This window comes from Narcine bancroftii, chromosome 7 (assembly GCF_036971445.1).
Source record: "Narcine bancroftii isolate sNarBan1 chromosome 7, sNarBan1.hap1, whole genome shotgun sequence".
In the NCBI taxonomy this organism is placed as follows: domain Eukaryota; kingdom Metazoa; phylum Chordata; class Chondrichthyes; order Torpediniformes; family Narcinidae; genus Narcine; species Narcine bancroftii.
The window spans coordinates 170,429,507-170,446,855 of NC_091475.1; the positions used below are offsets into that span (position 1 = coordinate 170,429,507).

General features: G+C 41.4%; 1 protein-coding gene across 1 annotated transcript in view; it reads left to right on the plus strand.

The window, feature by feature from the left end:
* Positions 1–17,349, plus strand: part of acat1 (acetyl-CoA acetyltransferase 1) — a 37,508-nt gene that overhangs the window by 558 nt on the left and 19,601 nt on the right. Inside the window, exons 2-4 of the mRNA XM_069891286.1 lie at positions 5,930–5,977; positions 12,775–12,892; positions 17,221–17,316. Coding sequence (XP_069747387.1) covers positions 5,930–5,977; positions 12,775–12,892; positions 17,221–17,316 — 262 coding nt within the window. The remainder of the gene's footprint in view (positions 1–5,929; positions 5,978–12,774; positions 12,893–17,220; positions 17,317–17,349) is intronic.

Here is a 17,349-nt window from a genome sequence, read left to right on the forward strand (position 1 = left end):
CCAAGTTTTAAATACTGTATGCTCCCCAAAGGTTTTTTTTAATGGCGAGCAAGCTTTGCATTTTCGTGGTGGAATGGTGTGCTCATCTTCAGTACAGAGTCGTGGAGGAGGAATTCTCTGAGATAATCTTCCAGTGGGTTCTGATAGCCTTTGATAAGCTTGGTTTCAGGAGTGGACGATTGATGTTGGTCCCTTAAGTGACATTGACAGCATTGAAGAATCTGAGTTTACTAGGGTTATTTTCTGCTCTTTCCCCCCCCCCCCCCCCCAACTTAGGTCAGATCGTGGTAAAGGGTTTGTGTTGGATGCCAGTCTTTAGTTACCTACAGAGTTGTTTACTTGAGATGTGATAGAATTTCCAATCAAAATATCTTTTGTTTGTGGTTAATTAACTCATCAAACCCACTTTTTGTATTTTTTTTTATTTGGTAGAGTCCAGGACTGCACAGCTGCTAATTGTAATGGATATCTGAGCAGTCCATGTGCTAGATACAGTGGCAGCTCTCAATTAGAAGTTATAGGAAAGCCAGTGAGGCTCTGTCAGGGAACTTTCTTTGTGGTATCCCTGAGACTTCCAGGATTTGTTTTCCTGTACAGTGTTTCTGTGGTCAATCTAACATGGTGTCTTTCGTAGCATAACCAGACCATCTTGACCATAACAGTCCATGGGTCGAGAGTCTGGAAAATGTGGCCTACATGTGTACCTCTGGAATGACCTCTCCACAAAGCCAGACTTATTATTAAAAGTACCATTGTTCAAGTTTATTATCATATGAACAACTTGACGAAACAGCTTTTCTCCAGACCCTGGGGCACAACATGCACAATACACAGTACATAATAATCACATAAGACATAATTTAAAATAAATATATATAAACATTTTGGGATGATTTACTCAATTACAGGACATTGTTCATGAATCTCATGGGAAGAAACTATTTCTCAGCCTGGTAGTTTTGATTTTGATGTTCCTGTACTACAGTACCATGAAGGTAGTGGGTCAAAGATGCTGTGTGCTGGATTGAAAGGGTCTTCTATAATTCTTTGAACCCTGTTTAAATATCATTAATAGATGAAAGGCAGACCCTAGAGGTCTTCTAGTCTGTTTTGACGATACTCTGTATTGATTTCTGGTCTGATCCTTTGCAGCTACTGAACCACATAATGATGCAGCCAGGCAGGACCCTCTCAATTGTGCTCCTTGTAAAAAATTGTAAAGATGGTGGCTGGTAGCCTTACCTTCCTCAAGCTCCTTAGGATGTGCCATTTTGCAACTTATTTTCCAATTGGTCCAGGTCCCACGACAAGCTTTGAAATCCTTTGGTGTCCACTACACCTCCAGTCTTTGTGTCATCTGCATATTTGCTGATCCAATTTACCATGTCATCACCAAGATCATTGATATAAATTACAAACAATAATTAAGCCAACACTGATTCCTGAGGCCCACTGATAATAACAGGCCTTCAGTCAGAGAGGCAGTCATCCACTACCATTCTCTGGTTTCTCTCATGAAGCAAATGTCTGATCCAAATTACTACCTCACCACAATCACCAAGTGGCTGAACCTTTCTGACTAACTTCACATGTAGGGCCTTGTCAAAGTCTTACTAAAGTCCATTTAGATAACATTCATGTCCTCATCTTCATCATCTTTCCTCGTAATCTTGAAAAACTGTATGCAATTGGATAAATATGATCTACCATGCACAAAGGCATGCTGATTATCTGTAATCAGTTGCTGTCTATCCAAACAGGTGTATGTCAAATCTCTTCAAACTCCTTCCAATAACTTACCTACCACTTTTTTTGTTATTTTGAAACTGTAAAAGATGGAATATACACAAATGTATACACAAACAAATAATATATACACACACACACATATATACATAAATATATTTTGTATACATACACAAGCCACTTTCAGGTGCATTCTCCGCCAAGAATGCGCCTGCAGAAGCAGATTCAGACCTGTGGAATGGTCGTTCAGGTGGCACCGCTAAAAGCGCAGCGCTGACCACCTGAAAAGGACAGCTGCATGGGAGGTGCCTCGGAGCGCACTCTGGCTCCTGTCCCTTCGGAATGTCAGGGCTGTAGCGGCCAGCGCAGAAAGCTCCAGCCCTGACATCCCGCGCCGGCTGCCCATGCCCTGATATCCCGTTCCGGGGGACAGGGGCAGCGGGGAAGGGGTCTGTCAGGCACTCACCAGCTGATTGTCATCCCCTTAGCAGCCACTTTCAGGCGACTGCATTCAGGTGCCGGGGGGGACTTCAGTGCTCCAGTGATTATCCCTCCCGGAAGAGGGTTAGAAAGTGCGCCTCGCAGGCGCCTCCCAACAGACTCATAGGGGTAAAATATGCGGCTTTACATCAGGGTATTTTGGCCACCTGAAAGTGCCTATATACACACGCACACACACATATACACACAAGCACACTGATTTATCTGCTTCTTTGTGTCCAGAGGGCTATTTGAGGCCCTATAAACTACTCCCTGTACAGTAATAGCTCACTTTCCTATTTCTGACTTCCACTCACACCGACTCAGTGGACACTCCCTCTGCAGTGGGAGCTGTGATGCTACTCCTCCCCCCGCCCCTATGCCTTTTCTACCTCCCATCATATTCCTTTTAAAACATCTAAACCCTGGTACCTACATCAAATTCCTCCAGCCAAGTTTCAGTTTTGGCCATAACATCGTAGTTCCATGTACTGATCCATGCTCTAAGTTCATCCCCTTTATTCCTCAGAATTTTTTCTTTGTTTTTGAGGTGTTATGAGCCCAGAGGGCCCATAAACCCAGCAGCAATAGCTATTCACCAAGACAAATTGTTACTTTAACAAAAGTTGCTTTTAATTATCTTTAAACATGAAAACAGAATCACACTTTAACTTATCATGATTGTCTCAACTAACCTAATTTAACCCCCTTCTAATTCTAAGCACATGTGTATGTCATGTGTGTATAATTTCAGAAAGGTTCTTTGGTTCACAGTCCAATCTCACTTCTCATTCCTCCAAGTTCACTGGCTGCAGGCACAGAATTTAAAATTTATGAAGTTCACCAGGCTTTGGTGCTTGAAAGGTAAATGGTTACCGCTCAGGAATGTTCTTGTCTGTTTAGAGAGATTTGTTGTTCTAGGACATCCACAACTGATTCTTTTTTAATCAACCACTCCAGTGTCTTGCTGACGAAACTTGCCACCTTCAGAGTTTTCCAGACTTGGACAAGGGCTTTGACCAGGCTGAATTAAGAACTCACAACCCGTCTTCCAAATGGGGTTTTCCACAAGCTTGCCAACTTGTCCTGTTCCAGTCCCAGCTGCTGTTGCTGGCTATAACACTGTAGAAGTTCTCTCTCTCTCTCTCTCTCTCTCTCTCTCTCTCTCTCTCTCTCTCTCTCTCTCTCTCTCTCTCTCTCTCTCTCTCTCTCTGCTTGCAAAACCACACGACCCTCTTAGAACAGCTCCAGACAATTTGCAGCTCCGATGAGATCTTTCCTCTGTTGCCTTTTTGTAAACAACAATCCATTAGTGAAGTCTCTTGGGCAATCTCCAAAGCTCTTGCAAAGGCTGTGGGGCCGGTATGTCTAGCATTAGCAGAGCTCCAGTATTTCAAATAAGATCTGTTTAAAGTATTTGTATGTGACCTACTCTTAACAATCTTTCCCAATTTATCTCCCAAAAAAATTTATATTCTCTGTCACAGAGGATCGTCGTGATTGTCAAGTATGACGTCTAAATCGCGAGCAATAGCATTCACTATTTTTTCACCTTTATGTTGTAAAATAAGCTTTTGTTTCACTTCCAAATTGATACTTCTCCTTTGTCTCTTGCTGCTGCTATCAGTAGCACTGGTTTTGCTGCATTTGGGAGGCATGATAGATAGAAAGTACAGTACTACATATATAAGCTTTTGTATACATGTGTTGCGTGTGGGAAGTTGTTGCGTACGTCCAATTATATACGCTGTTCTCTGATCGGGATTTCTGAAGTCTATGGGATGATGGACATGTATGTGGTCCGATGTTGCCTGAACATGTTGCCTGTATTCAGAATTGAGCAGAAAGTAAATGTGGGAACTTCTGGTGTAAGATGGTCAACATTCTGTTAATAAAACAGCTTTTATTTGTTGGAATTGGAAGCATTTTTTTTGTTGAATTGAGGTTTTTTTACTTTAAAATTCTTCTACCATGTGATGTATGAGAAGTTTATGAAACTTAAGATTTGGGTTCGTATCTGAAAAATTTACCACATAGTGGATCACTGAATCAAAATACATATGTTTCTACATATCTGAAATTTGCTTAACCGAAAAGTTCAATTATCTGCACTTTTTTTTGGCAATGACATGACCTCTCATACGCATGTGGGGCTCTGATATATTGTTAGTGCCAGTTTGGTAACAACAGAACTCAGAACCTGCTGAATAGATGCTGAATGCCAGCTCAGAGTAGCAGGCTGGAATCTTGAGCCATCAGTGAACGATTGGAGGAGGTTGGTGTGTCAGGCAGCGCAAGGGGAGATTGTCCTTGTTTCAAATAATTCCCTCCCCTTTTTCCATTTCTTCTTTACCCTCCACTGTACTTGGTTCTCTGCTGTCCCAGCGTCATCAATGAGAGCAGCCTCCCGGGCAGGAATGGGGAGCTCGGGCTCCCGGGCAGGTGTGGGGAGGTGTGTCAGGGTCAGCAACGGCAGTGGGGGTTGTTGGGGATCAGCAACAGCTGATCTTCTGTTTTCTTCTGTTAACTGAAACAAGTATCCTACTGATGCTACTGGGCCTGCTTAAAGCCATTATTCAGTTATCCAAAAAATGTCCAGTCCCAAACTTTTCGGAAATGGGGAAAATGTACTGTATTTGTGAATAATGATTACTGTATTCAGCAGACAGCTGATTGTTCCTCAGAGATAAAGTTAAAATTATCATTTTAATGTGTTTTATTGTCCTGAGCTAATTTTTTAATTGTTTGGGGATTGGCAGTTATTTTATTCAAAACCTGATGGCTGATCTTCCCATTTTTTTGGGGGTGGGGGGAAGAGATGTTCATTTTTATATTAGCTTTATGATTGGGCTTGATTTATTTTGCTTTTGATTCAGTTCAGGATTTCTTTTCTTTTTTTTTAATTAATATTTGTTTTTGGTTATTTAAAAATATACATAAAAATTCTGCACATCAACATTCCCTCTCTTTTATTTTCAACAAATTGAAACGAGAAATAAGAACTTTTTGCTGTAAAAAATTTTATTTTCCTAAATTGAAATCACAGGCAATATTTTTGTGTGTTTTTATTTTATCCTATATTCACCCACAGTTTTACCATCTCTTTTGTTACTAATTCACTGCGGTCCAGAGCATCCCGTAAACATTCAAGCCCAGTGAGCAGTTATATTTTTCAATAGCGATGTGCAAGCTCTTTCTCAAACTTCAGCTTGTTAAAATTATTATTGATTTAATTTGCAGAGTACTCATAAATAATGTTGATTTGGTCAGTTAAAAAGATGAGAAAGATGTTGGAAAATATTTTAATGCTTCAGAAGACACTCTAATTGGTGATGATCATGAAGTAAGCTATACCATTTCAATTTTGAAATCTGCCCTCGCGCTCAAAATGTTACCCTGACAGTAAATGCTAATTACATATGTTTGTCTAAATATTTAAAAATAATGAACTTTCTTCAATAGTTTGGCCTTTGATATTTTATTGGACTGAACAATATGTAGAAGAAGGTGTTATGACAACTTGTCAATACCTTTGAGGGAAAAAAAAGGAAAATTAATGTGCACTAGATAATTCATCCATGAACACTTTCATTCATTAGATACAATGCATGGGTGAATTATTGATACACGATCCTAATACAACATTTTTATGATGGGATATGACAAATAGTTTTTAATTATTGTAATGCTTTTTTTTCACCAGCTTTCAAAATGTAAGCACAGGAGCTATTCATCAGGCAATAAACTGAATGTAAGTACATTTTTTTTCACATTTTAAATTGTTTGAAATCATTTCTTAAAAGATATTTTACGGCATCCAGTTACATTAACACAATAACTACATTTATAGTGAAGACTAAAGTAGAATCACCTGATGCCGAAAGGGTGTCAGGTGTATTGAGGACTGTTACGAAAGGGGGCAACTAATGTAATTTGAGCAACTCATAAATAAATATGACTTGTCAAATAAGACCTTCAGATAAGATCTTGAGGGAACAAATTAGGTCTATTCATGACCTTACCAATGAGCAGTGACATAGAGACCCTGATTCAAAAGGGAAACACATGGAAGTTTATTTTGGCAATGTATTTCTTACACCAAGTGGAAGACCCTAAACTGGGCCTTCACAAATCAAGGCAAAGGTGGGAATCAGAATTAGGAACAACGATTGATGAGCGGTGCTCGTCAGACCTGTGACGGGACAGTGCGACCACAATTATTAATGTGCGGTATAGGCTGGCGCATTACAACTTTCTCGACCAGCCATATTTGATGCCGCAAAAATTAAACAAGGCCAAACCTGAAATTTCAGACCAATGCTTCAAATGTGGCATTACAACAGGAACCTTTGTGCATGCAACCTGTATATGTACCAAGGTGAGACCCTTTTGGGTGGAACTAGGCCAAGCCCTAGAAAAATAATCATAGGTAAGGAATTCTCACAGGACCCAGGGCTATTCTTATTGGGGAAAAATAAGGCTTAAGATGAAGCTGTCCAAATTCCAAATCCAATTTGTAATGATCGCAGTGGGCAGGAAGTGCATAGCGGTTACCTGGAAATGTGACTCCCACTTGGGCATTGCACGCTGGAATACAGAAATGCAAGAAATACAGAATTACCGACAAAAAAAAAATCCTTCCTAAAAATTTGGCAACCATATTTAAAATTTATTGGAGCACATTTATAGTGTGGACCTGCATATCTTGCCGCCCTGCCTTCCCCATCTATCCTTCTACTGAGTGAGGGTTGGGGGGGGGAAATCCATTCCATCCCAATCAAGTAAAAAAAAATGTAACAGCCTAGATGCCAGCTGTCAGGTCATGACAAATCCCTGATGTGTTCTCTACCTTTGTTGTGGGTGTCTTGAATGTTGTGCTTAACTGTGGTCTGAGTGTGTGGCGAGAGGGAAGGGGAAAAAATGCTTGGACTCAACGGCGAATTCTGTATATAATTGATAACTGTAATTTGTGATTTATTACTAGAAGCTTTAAATTTGAGTCTGAAAATTTATAAATAAAATATACAAAAAAAAAGACTAAAGTAGAATCAAACAAACTTTCAAGCTATCTTTTATCTGCATTAGCTAGTTATTGACTTTCTTTCTTGAAATAAATCCTTCAGGTTCACTTTCTAGGACTGTCATTTCTTTATGCACCTCCATTGGTTTTCTCTGTCCCCACCTCCTCAGTTTTATCTTGACAACGGAAAATAACTGTCCTAACGTCTTTTCCCTTGAATTACCCGGCAGTGCGAGTTGGTCGATTGGGGGGGGGGGGGGGGGGGAGACCGGCAGCGCGAGTTGGGTGGGTGAGGTGGGGTGGGGGGGGGAGAGACTGGCAGCACAATTGGAAGGGGGTAGGGGTGGATACGGCAGCACAATTTGGGTGGGCTTAAATCTGGCTTTCCGAAATTCGGAACACACTGTCCCCCAAGGGTTCCAGATAAAGGATTGTGTACCTGTATATTATCTAAAACCTGCCCTTATCTGTGCCTACCTGCTGAATATTTTTTTTGTTCCTCGAATAAGGTGGCAATTTCTTACTTCAGCTCCTGCACCACCACCAAAGCCCCTTGAGCCAAAGCCTATCCACTCTTACTCAGCCCACTCCAACAATTACCACTCCGCTACACAGAGGGAGCAGTCACTCTGGAAGGCGGAGGGGATTATATATTTAATGGTGGGATCACGTAGTAGGTAGGTGGCGGAAATGTCCATTTCCTGTCTCCTTTTGCACAGACATGATCAATTCTACCTAGTCCCTTATCACCTCCAATTTTAACACTTTTTGTTGGTCTGGATTCCTCCCCTTTGTTTGAATTCTGAGACTTTTTGATATATCCTGTTTCTGCCTTTTCTGATTTTGTTTTTTCCTTAAAGAAGGGCTCAGGCCTGAAATGTAGCAATATATCTTTTAAACTTATAGATGCTGAAAAGACTAGCTGAGTTCCTCCAGCATTTTGGTGCTTTTACTACAATTAAAGCATCTGCAGCCTGTCGTGTTTCACTTAAATCATTTGCAAGCTACATAAATGAGTCTCCTACTTTTAAGTCTAAATCATTGATATGGTGCTGCAAAAACAAATCTACTACCTCTAAGCCTGGGAGAGCCTCACTGCAATGAATCACTAAATGTTTGTCAATCATTGTTTCTTGCTACTGAGCTACATTTGAATCACACTGGTTCTTTTCTTGGATCTTAGGCGTTTACAGTTCTGATGAATCTGCTGTGAGATCTTGTCAAATGCTTTTATTAAAATCCTTGTCTGCATTATATTCATTGTTTTGCATCATGGACCTTGAAACTTCCTTCCTTAAATTGTGTGTTCTGTTTGGTCACATGGCCAACCCAACATTTTTAATTGGCTATCTTTTACCTGGTCATCTCTAAATGATGTTTACATCATCAGAATTTTTTCTAATACTTTTCTTATTACTGATCTCGAATGATCAGATCAGATACTATTTATTGTTATGTAATAAAGCAGCAAAGTCACTTGAAATGAAATTGTCTTTAGTCAGCCATAAGACAAAGATTCATCGTTGTCATTACCTGGCACCCCTTACAGTCAGAGAAAGCCTCTCAGGACTCCAATTCAGTTCAAAACATTGGCAACCCAAGTTCAGAATCAAATCTCGGTTATGATGAGGAAGATTACAGTGCCCATTGGGAATTTCTGGTGCCTTGCATCAGTCCACTGCTCCCCCAGTGTCTGAAACCCCTTGTAGCCGCTGCTATACACAGCTACCTCCATCTTAGGCCCAGACTAACGGTCGCAAGATTTTAAATAAAATTTATTCCTTCCATCTTGTCTCAACAATAGTATTTTATTTGCTCACAAGCAGGTTACCATGAAATGGAAAATGATAGACTCGACTTTGTTTATTGCTTCTATTGATAACCTTGGATATATTTTATAGTGACCTGGTTATTTATTTACTATTCAGACTGATGCTTTATGGGCTTTGTCATACTTATGATGCCCATCTTGAAATCATGGATATTATTTTTATTCTTCTTATACAGTCCTTTGGGGTTCAGCATGACCCTATTCTAGTTCTGTGGTGGCTAACGTGGGACATGGAGGCTCTCCCATGGTAATATAAGAGAAGTTTGGCAGGACCGACGAGTGGGTAGTTTGAGAGATGGTGTGCTCCTGCCATTTACGCTGGATTTTTATATGCTTTTGATGAATGGTCTCTCTTTGAACGCATTCCTGAATATTTCTTCTCCATTTGGACTAATCACTGGCTATGGATTTCCAAAAGTTAATGGAGATGTGCACTTTACAACAGAGACTGAGAACATCTTTGAATTACTCTGTCCACTAGTAATCTCTTGCTGTAAGTGATTTAAAACATGAGATTGCAGATGATATAATCTAGTTTAAAAACAAAATGTTGAAGGAACTCAGCGGATCAGGCATCATCTGAGGAAACAAAGGGATGGCCAATGTTTTGGGTCAAGACCCTTCAAGATGTAATCTGGAGCAAAAACTTAACTGCAGGATCTCAGCAGGTCAGACACATCAGTAGAAGCAGAGATGGTCAATGTTTTAAGCATCCTGATGCAGGGTCACAACCTGAAAATACCCTTTCCCTCCAAAGATGGTGAGTTTATCCACCACTTTTTTTTAAACTCCAGTTTCTTGTGCATCCATTTTATTAACCACTGCAAAAAGGTCATTAAACATGAACTGAGAGTTTGATGTCAGGCATCCAGAGGATGGACTTGCCAATTAGAATCATGAGGTTGGGTTTGATGGTTTTGAAGATGGTTCTTGCAACAGTTTGTTTATCTTGTCAGTGGATTTGAAGGTCACTGTAGAAAATGATGTTGATGGTATTCTTTGAGGCTGTTGTCGATAGTCCATGTTGTGGAAATAGGAGTGATCGTTGCTGGGTGAGAGTCTGAGCTTTATATCAGTTTTGAGGCCTCTATATTGAAATGTACTTTTTCTTGGGTAGCCAAAGATTATGTTGCTGTTCTATGTTAAGTGTGAGGCCTATTCTCTCTAGTGGTTCACTGATCGAATCAGCAAGGAGCTAAGCCCTTAAATGGCCATTTGCAAATGTTGTCTTGACCCTCCTTGGCATTTTGAGCTATAGATTAGATAATGCTGAAGATCCATAAATATCCTGATTATCAGTGATTGTTTTTCCACTTCTCATCTGTTTTCTGGGTCATTGGTTTTCCATTGGACCTCTGCCTTCATGTTTCTGTAGAACTCTTTCTTTTCCCTTGATTTGGTGGAGTCGTCAGATTAGGTGGGGTCGTCAGATTAGGTGGGGTCGTCAGATTAGGTGGGGTCGTCAGATTAGGTGGGGTCGTCAGATTAGGTGGGGTCGTCAGATTAGGTGGGGTCGTCAGATTAGGTGGGGTCGTCAGATTAGGTGGGGTCGTCAGATTAGGTGGGGTCGTCAGATTAGGTGGGGTCGTCAGATTAGGTGGGGTCGTCAGATTAGGTGGGGTCGTCAGATTAGGTGGGGTCGTCAGATTAGGTGGGGTCGTCAGATTAGGTGGGGTCGTCAGATTAGGTGGGGTCGTCAGATTAGGTGGGGTCGTCAGATTAGGTGGGGTCGTCAGATTAGGTGGGGTCGTCAGATTAGGTGGGGTCGTCAGATTAGGTGGGGTCGTCAGATTAGGTGGGGTCGTCAGATTAGGTGGGGTCGTCAGATTAGGTGGGGTCGTCAGATTAGGTGGGGTCGTCAGATTAGGTGGGGTCGTCAGATTAGGTGGGGTCGTCAGATTAGGTGGGGTCGTCAGATTAGGTGGGGTCGTCAGATTAGGTGGGGTCGTCAGATTAGGTGGGGTCGTCAGATTAGGTGGGGTCGTCAGATTAGGTGGGGTCGTCAGATTAGGTGGGGTCGTCAGATTAGGTGGGGTCGTCAGATTAGGTGGGGTCGTCAGATTAGGTGGGGTCGTCAGATTAGGTGGGGTCGTCAGATTAGGTGGGGTCGTCAGATTAGGTGGGGTCGTCAGATTAGGTGGGGTCGTCAGATTAGGTGGGGTCGTCAGATTAGGTGGGGTCGTCAGATTAGGTGGGGTCGTCAGATTAGGTGGGGTCGTCAGTGGTGATCTACAGGCTATCTTCAAATCACCAAGCATATTTAAGATTGATACTTGGGCACAATGGAAGTAAATGTGAAGGATGCCAGAAATGTTTTATTTTGGGAATTGGAACGTCTATCCAACATACAAGGGTACAGAGAAATTGTTTTGTTTCGAGGATTGAATTTCGGTCATAGATGAATTCGAAGTTCCTTCCCCAAATGCATTTTCCAGTGCTCTAGGAGATGAGAGATTTTAAATTTTCTATAGTAGTGTGCCTTTGTGAAAATTTAGTGAGATTCCATGACATAGGATTGCTGTCTTTGGCGGTGGAGTTAGAACAAGGGAAAATCCTTTTTCCCTTTTTTTCCTTTTTTTTACCCCCATCCATGCAGCTTGTTTCTTGCATTGCCTACTGTTTCTGCTCAGTTCCAGGGTGGGATGGAGGAGTTGCAAATTGTGGGGGGGTGGGGGGGTGGGGGGTGGGGGTGTGAGATAAAGGGGAACAGGTGTTGCTGAAGAATGAGAGCCAAAAAAAATGGAGAAAAGCTGACAAATAGCAGTTATAGGCGGGGAGAGCAGGAATGGAGCTTCAGACAGAGTGTGTGCACAAGGGACTTTGGGGTGGGAAAATTTGCAATGGAGAGCTGGAGAATGGGAGTCAAGATCTTGAGTAGCTGGGAGAGAGAATGGAACCGTGGAAATGGACACAGAAGAATGCATTTGGAAGCAAAGAGATGTAATGTGAAAGATCATTATGATTCCCAGCCCCCACCCAAATTTGACTGAAATTTCCCAAGCGCTTTGCTCCTCAGCACCAATGTGGCAATTTTCCAATTTGAGCTCAGCAAGTTGCCATTTTGTTTTTCCTCTATTTATTGAGATGCTGGCGTATATCTATGTATAGGTAAATTCTAAATTATGAAATGCTAAAACACTTTTTAAAAACTTGGTTTCAATTTAACATCCATATTTTCACCAGATTTCAATTTTCTTTTTTTACACAAAATTGCCGTAGGAGCTCAGTAAGTCGTGTAGCATTCTTTACGTAGCAAAGACGCCCCTCATCTCCCTGTCAACTCTACTCTTTTTTTCCCTTCCAGCGCTCAGACCTCTCATCTCCTCCCCCCCAACTCCCCTCTGACACCCCTATCCCCAACCACTGACTTTCCTGACTTCCGCTCACCCCCTCGCTGATCCCCCTGCACCCTCTTCATTCGGAGAGGTATCCCCTGCCCCTGTCTCTTCTCAGCATTTTTTTCTCTTGTGTCCTCCCACCTCTTGCCTGTGGCCCTGTGCTCCTCTCCCCTTTCCCTCCCCGACACTATTTTATTCAGGCGTGTGCCTGCTTTTAGCTCATGCCTTTATGAAGTGCTCAGGCCTGGAATGTTTGTTATGTATCTTTATCTTTGCTACATTTCTGCAGCATTTTTGTGTAAACTACAATCAGCATTTGCAGATTTTAGTGTTTAATTCAATTTTCTTTTGCACAATAGGAGGTTGTCATTGTAAGTGCAGCCAGAACTCCCATTGGCTCATTTAGGGGATGCCTTTCTTCATTAACAGCTGCCCAGCTTGGTTCCATTTCCATAAAAGCTGCTATTGAAAGAGCAGGTAGTGTATCTTTTATTCTTCATTGTATTGAAAATATTTGCTTCATGTTCAGTTGCTTTGTGCAAATTAGAACTAAGATGAAAATGCATTTATTGAAGAAGGTGGCATGTTAAAGTTGATGGTTGATAATGTTGGCGATTACTTATAATGCTGAGATTTCAAGAAGAGTAATTAACAGAACACCAACCTGTGAAATGACTTTAGATTTAGAATCCCCCTTGAATTACCATTTTCCAAATGGACTTTAATTCAAGCATGAATATAGATATAGACAACGCAATTTTGGGAGCAGAATGGCATTTTCGCCATTCAATTTTAGATATTCTTTTACTAGTTGTTATATGGTACCCTTTAAAAGCATAAAAAATAGGGGCAAGATCCAGCCTGTCAGATCTGAGCCACCTTTCAATAAGTTCGTGGTTGATCTGGCTGTAGACTCCACTCCACTTAACTGCCTTTTGAGCATAATTCCCCTACTACACAAATTATCCATCCATCTGTGTCTTAAATATATTTAATAAGGTAGGCTCTAATGCTTCCTTGGTCAGATAATCCCATAGGATCTCTACTCTCTGGGAAAAGCAAATTCTTTCTGTCCTAAATCTCCTCTGAATCTTGAAGCTTTGTCCCCCAGTTCTAGTCTCATTTATTGGTGGCAATAACTTTTCTGCCTCTATCTTATCTAACTCTTTAATAATTTTATGTATCTATTCCAACGACTATAGTCACAGGCAACTCGATCTCTCCTTGTATGCTAACCCCTTCATCTCTGGGATCAACCTGATAAAGATGGCAGCACTGACGGAGCCACTGTAGCGGCAGGACTGGTGCTGGTGTGGACCCATGGGGGGTGAGGGAATGGAGATGCAGCATTCCCGCAGGGTCCAGCCACCTAGTCCACTGCTGTGGGCTCCGCACAGGATTTGAACGGCCAGTTGAGGGAGCCGATGGTGGTTTTATTTGAGATCTCGTGACATGGGTCTGCGCCCAAGATGGCGGTGCCTCTTAATTGGCAGCAACCACGAGGCGTTGCAGACTATGAGGAAGCGGAGGACTAGATCAAGGCACCAGAGGACAGGAAGATCACTCCTGTCTGAGAAGAGGTGGAGGAGATGACCCACAAGGCGGTGACCACAGTGGTGGACCAGTGAGGGGCTCTGTGGCTGAAGAACCAGTGCATGAGGTGGGCTGCTGGCGACTTGAGGTGCGGAACCTGCAGAAGCTGTGGGCTGCTGGAGACTGGCTCGAACTGGCTGGAGGGGTACCAAGTATCAGAACCGGGATGCGAGGGGGTGCCGAGGGCACTGGAAGGTTCCTGACCGTGTCAGAAGTTTGGATCTGGAGTTCAGGTTGCCAGTGTTTTGGACTGGACTCTGTGTGTGTCTGTAGGGGCTGCGGAAGTGCTGGAGGTGAAACTACGGACACTCAGGGACTCTCTCTCTCTCTCTCTCTCCCCGGCAGAATATGTCTGTCTTACAGCAGGAAACAATAAATTTCATGTAATATGACACTGGTTTTTACTATGATAATAAATTAAATCTTGAACCTTCTTTGCACTGCCTTCAAAGCCAGTATATCTTTTCTCAAGTAAGGAGAGTAGAACTGCACTCAGTACTCCAGGTCCTGCTTCACCAGTATCCTATACAGTTGAAGCAGATTTCGTATTTATTATCAGAGTACATATATGACATCACATGCTTTCCCTGTGGGCGGGGCACAATTAGCAATTACTAGTAGTGCAAAAAAAAACTGTACACAACGTATACATATAAACAAACAAAGAAATGATAACAGATGTAAACAAACTGTGCAATGCAGAGAGAATGAAAAAAATCAGTAAAGTGTACAAGAGTCCTTAAATGAGCCCCTGATTAAGTTTGTTGAGGAGTCTGATGGTGGAGGGGTAGTAGTTGTCCCTGAACCTGTTGGTGTGAATCTTGTGGCACCCATAACTCTTTCCTGATGGCAGAAGCAAGAACAGAGTGTGTGCTGGGTGGTGTGGATCTTTGATGTTTACTGCTGCTCTCTGACGGCAGCGTTCCCTGTAGATGTTCTTAATGGTGAGGAGGGTTTTTCCTGTGATGTCCTGGGCTGTGTCCACCACCTTTTGGAGAACTTTATGTTCAGGGGTATTGGTGTCCCCTTCCAGACTATGAAGCAGCTGGTCAGCACACTTTCCACCACACATCTGTAGAAATTTGCCAGAGTTTCCAATGTCATTTCAAACCTCCAAAAATTCCTGAGGAACTAGAGGCACTGACGTGCTTTATTCACAATGCCATTAGAATGTTGGGTCCAGGAAAGATCCTCTGAGATAATAACTACCAAGAACTTAAATTTGCTCACCCTCTCCACCTCTGATTTCCCCCTTTGGCCACTGGATTGTATACCTCTAGCTTTCCCTTCCTGAAGTCAACAATCAGCTCCTTAGTTTTGGCGACATTGAGGGCAAGGTTGTTGGTGCACCATTATGCCAAGTTGTCCCTCTCCCATTACATCTGTTCATAATACAGAAAATGTGGTCTTACCAATACCTTGTAAAGCCTCAGCATTACATACTTGATTTTATATTTTAGTCCTCTTGAAAAGCATGCTAATATTTCACTTGTTTTATTGCTGACTGCAAGTTAAACTATAGGGAATCCTGCACTAGGACTCCCAAGTCTCTTTGGACCTCTGCTTTCTGAATTATCTCCCTATTTAGAAAATAGTATAGGCCTTTATTCCTTCCAGTGAAATGCTTGACCATACACTTCCCTATGTACTGCATATTTCATCTGGCACATCTTTGTCCATTCTCCCAATCTGTCCAAGCCCCACTGCAGACTCTGCTTCCTCAGTACTACTCATCCCCCCCACTTATCTTTGTATCATCTGCAAATTTTACCTCAATTTTGTCATCTAATTATTTATGTCTAATGTGAAAAGTAGTGGATCCAACACTGACTTCTGTGGAAAATCAGTAGTCACTGGCAGCCAGCCAGAAAAGGCCCTATTTATTCCAACTCTTTGCCGTTGCCAGTCGGCCAATCTTCTATCCATGCTGGTACCTTTCCTGAAATACCATGGGCTCCAATCTTTTTTAGCAGCTTCATGTGTAGCACCTTGTCAAAGGCTGACTAAAAATCCAAGTAAACAACGTCTGCTGACTCTCTTGTCTATCATGCTTGAGACTATCTCCAATAATTCCAACAGATTTGTTTAGAAAGATCTCCCTCGAAGGAAAGCATGGTGACTTTGATTTATTTTATCATATACCCCAACATTTTATTCTTAATAATGGACATTAAAATTTGCCAATTGCATCAGTCAAGCTAATTGGTCTATGATTTCCTGCCTTTACCTTTCTCCCTCTTAAAGAGTAGAGTAACATTTACAATTTTCAAGTCCACTGCAACAATTTCTGACGAGCAATTGTTGAAAGATCACTACTGATGCTTTCAGAATCCTCGGGTGTGGTCTGTTTGGTCCAGATGACAACACTCACTTTTTCCCCTGACTCTAGAATTTCTGGCACTTTGCTGGTGTCTTCCATAGAGAAGATTAAATCAAAATACCCATCAGTTCATCTGCCATTTCTTTATTCCCCATTACCAATTTGGCAATGTTAATTTTCAGTGGTTTGTTGTCCACTTTTGCCTCTCTTTTAATCTTTATATATCTGAAAAAAACTTTCATTTTTTTCTCCCCTTATTGCTTTTTCAGTTCTCTTCTTTTGGTTTTTAAAAGCTACCCAATCCTCTGGCTTCCTGCTAATTCACAATATTCACATTAAGTCATTATTAATCTCCTTACATTTTTAATTCTCAAACCTTCACAGGACATTAAGCACCCTTGTATGTGGCTACTTCTGAATGTCAAAACCTGTGAAATCTCCATTGTTTAACTCTGTAACCACCCCTTGTAACCAGATTGCTCACATTGAAATACATATAAGGAACCCAGATTCATAGAAAGTATTTTTTCAGTTTTATTACCAAAAGAAAGGATTGATTTCGCTTATAAATCAGTGCACAAAATTGGACAACTATTTTAATGAAAATTAGATGAGCTATTGGAACAGTTTAAAATGATTGATGTAATATTTCATTCATTTTTAGGTTTGATATTTTTGAATTTTCCCACCTGAGATCAAAAATTGTGAAATGAATTTATCCTTCTGACAATGCCTTCTAGTATAAAACTGCATCTATATTTCTGTAAAGCAAAAGACACCTAAAGTTTTATGCTCAGATCATAACTATTGCATTTTTTTCTATTGACATGCAAATTATTTAAATATTTACTTGAGATAGTTTTGTGCCTAATTGTGATACTTTAATTGACAGGAATTCCTCCAGAAGAAGTAAAGGAAGTATATATGGGCAACGTTATACAAGCTGGGGAGGGACAAGCTCCTGCTAGACAATCTGCTCTTGGAGCAGGTAATGGATGCAATTAATGTGTTGGAAGGAAGA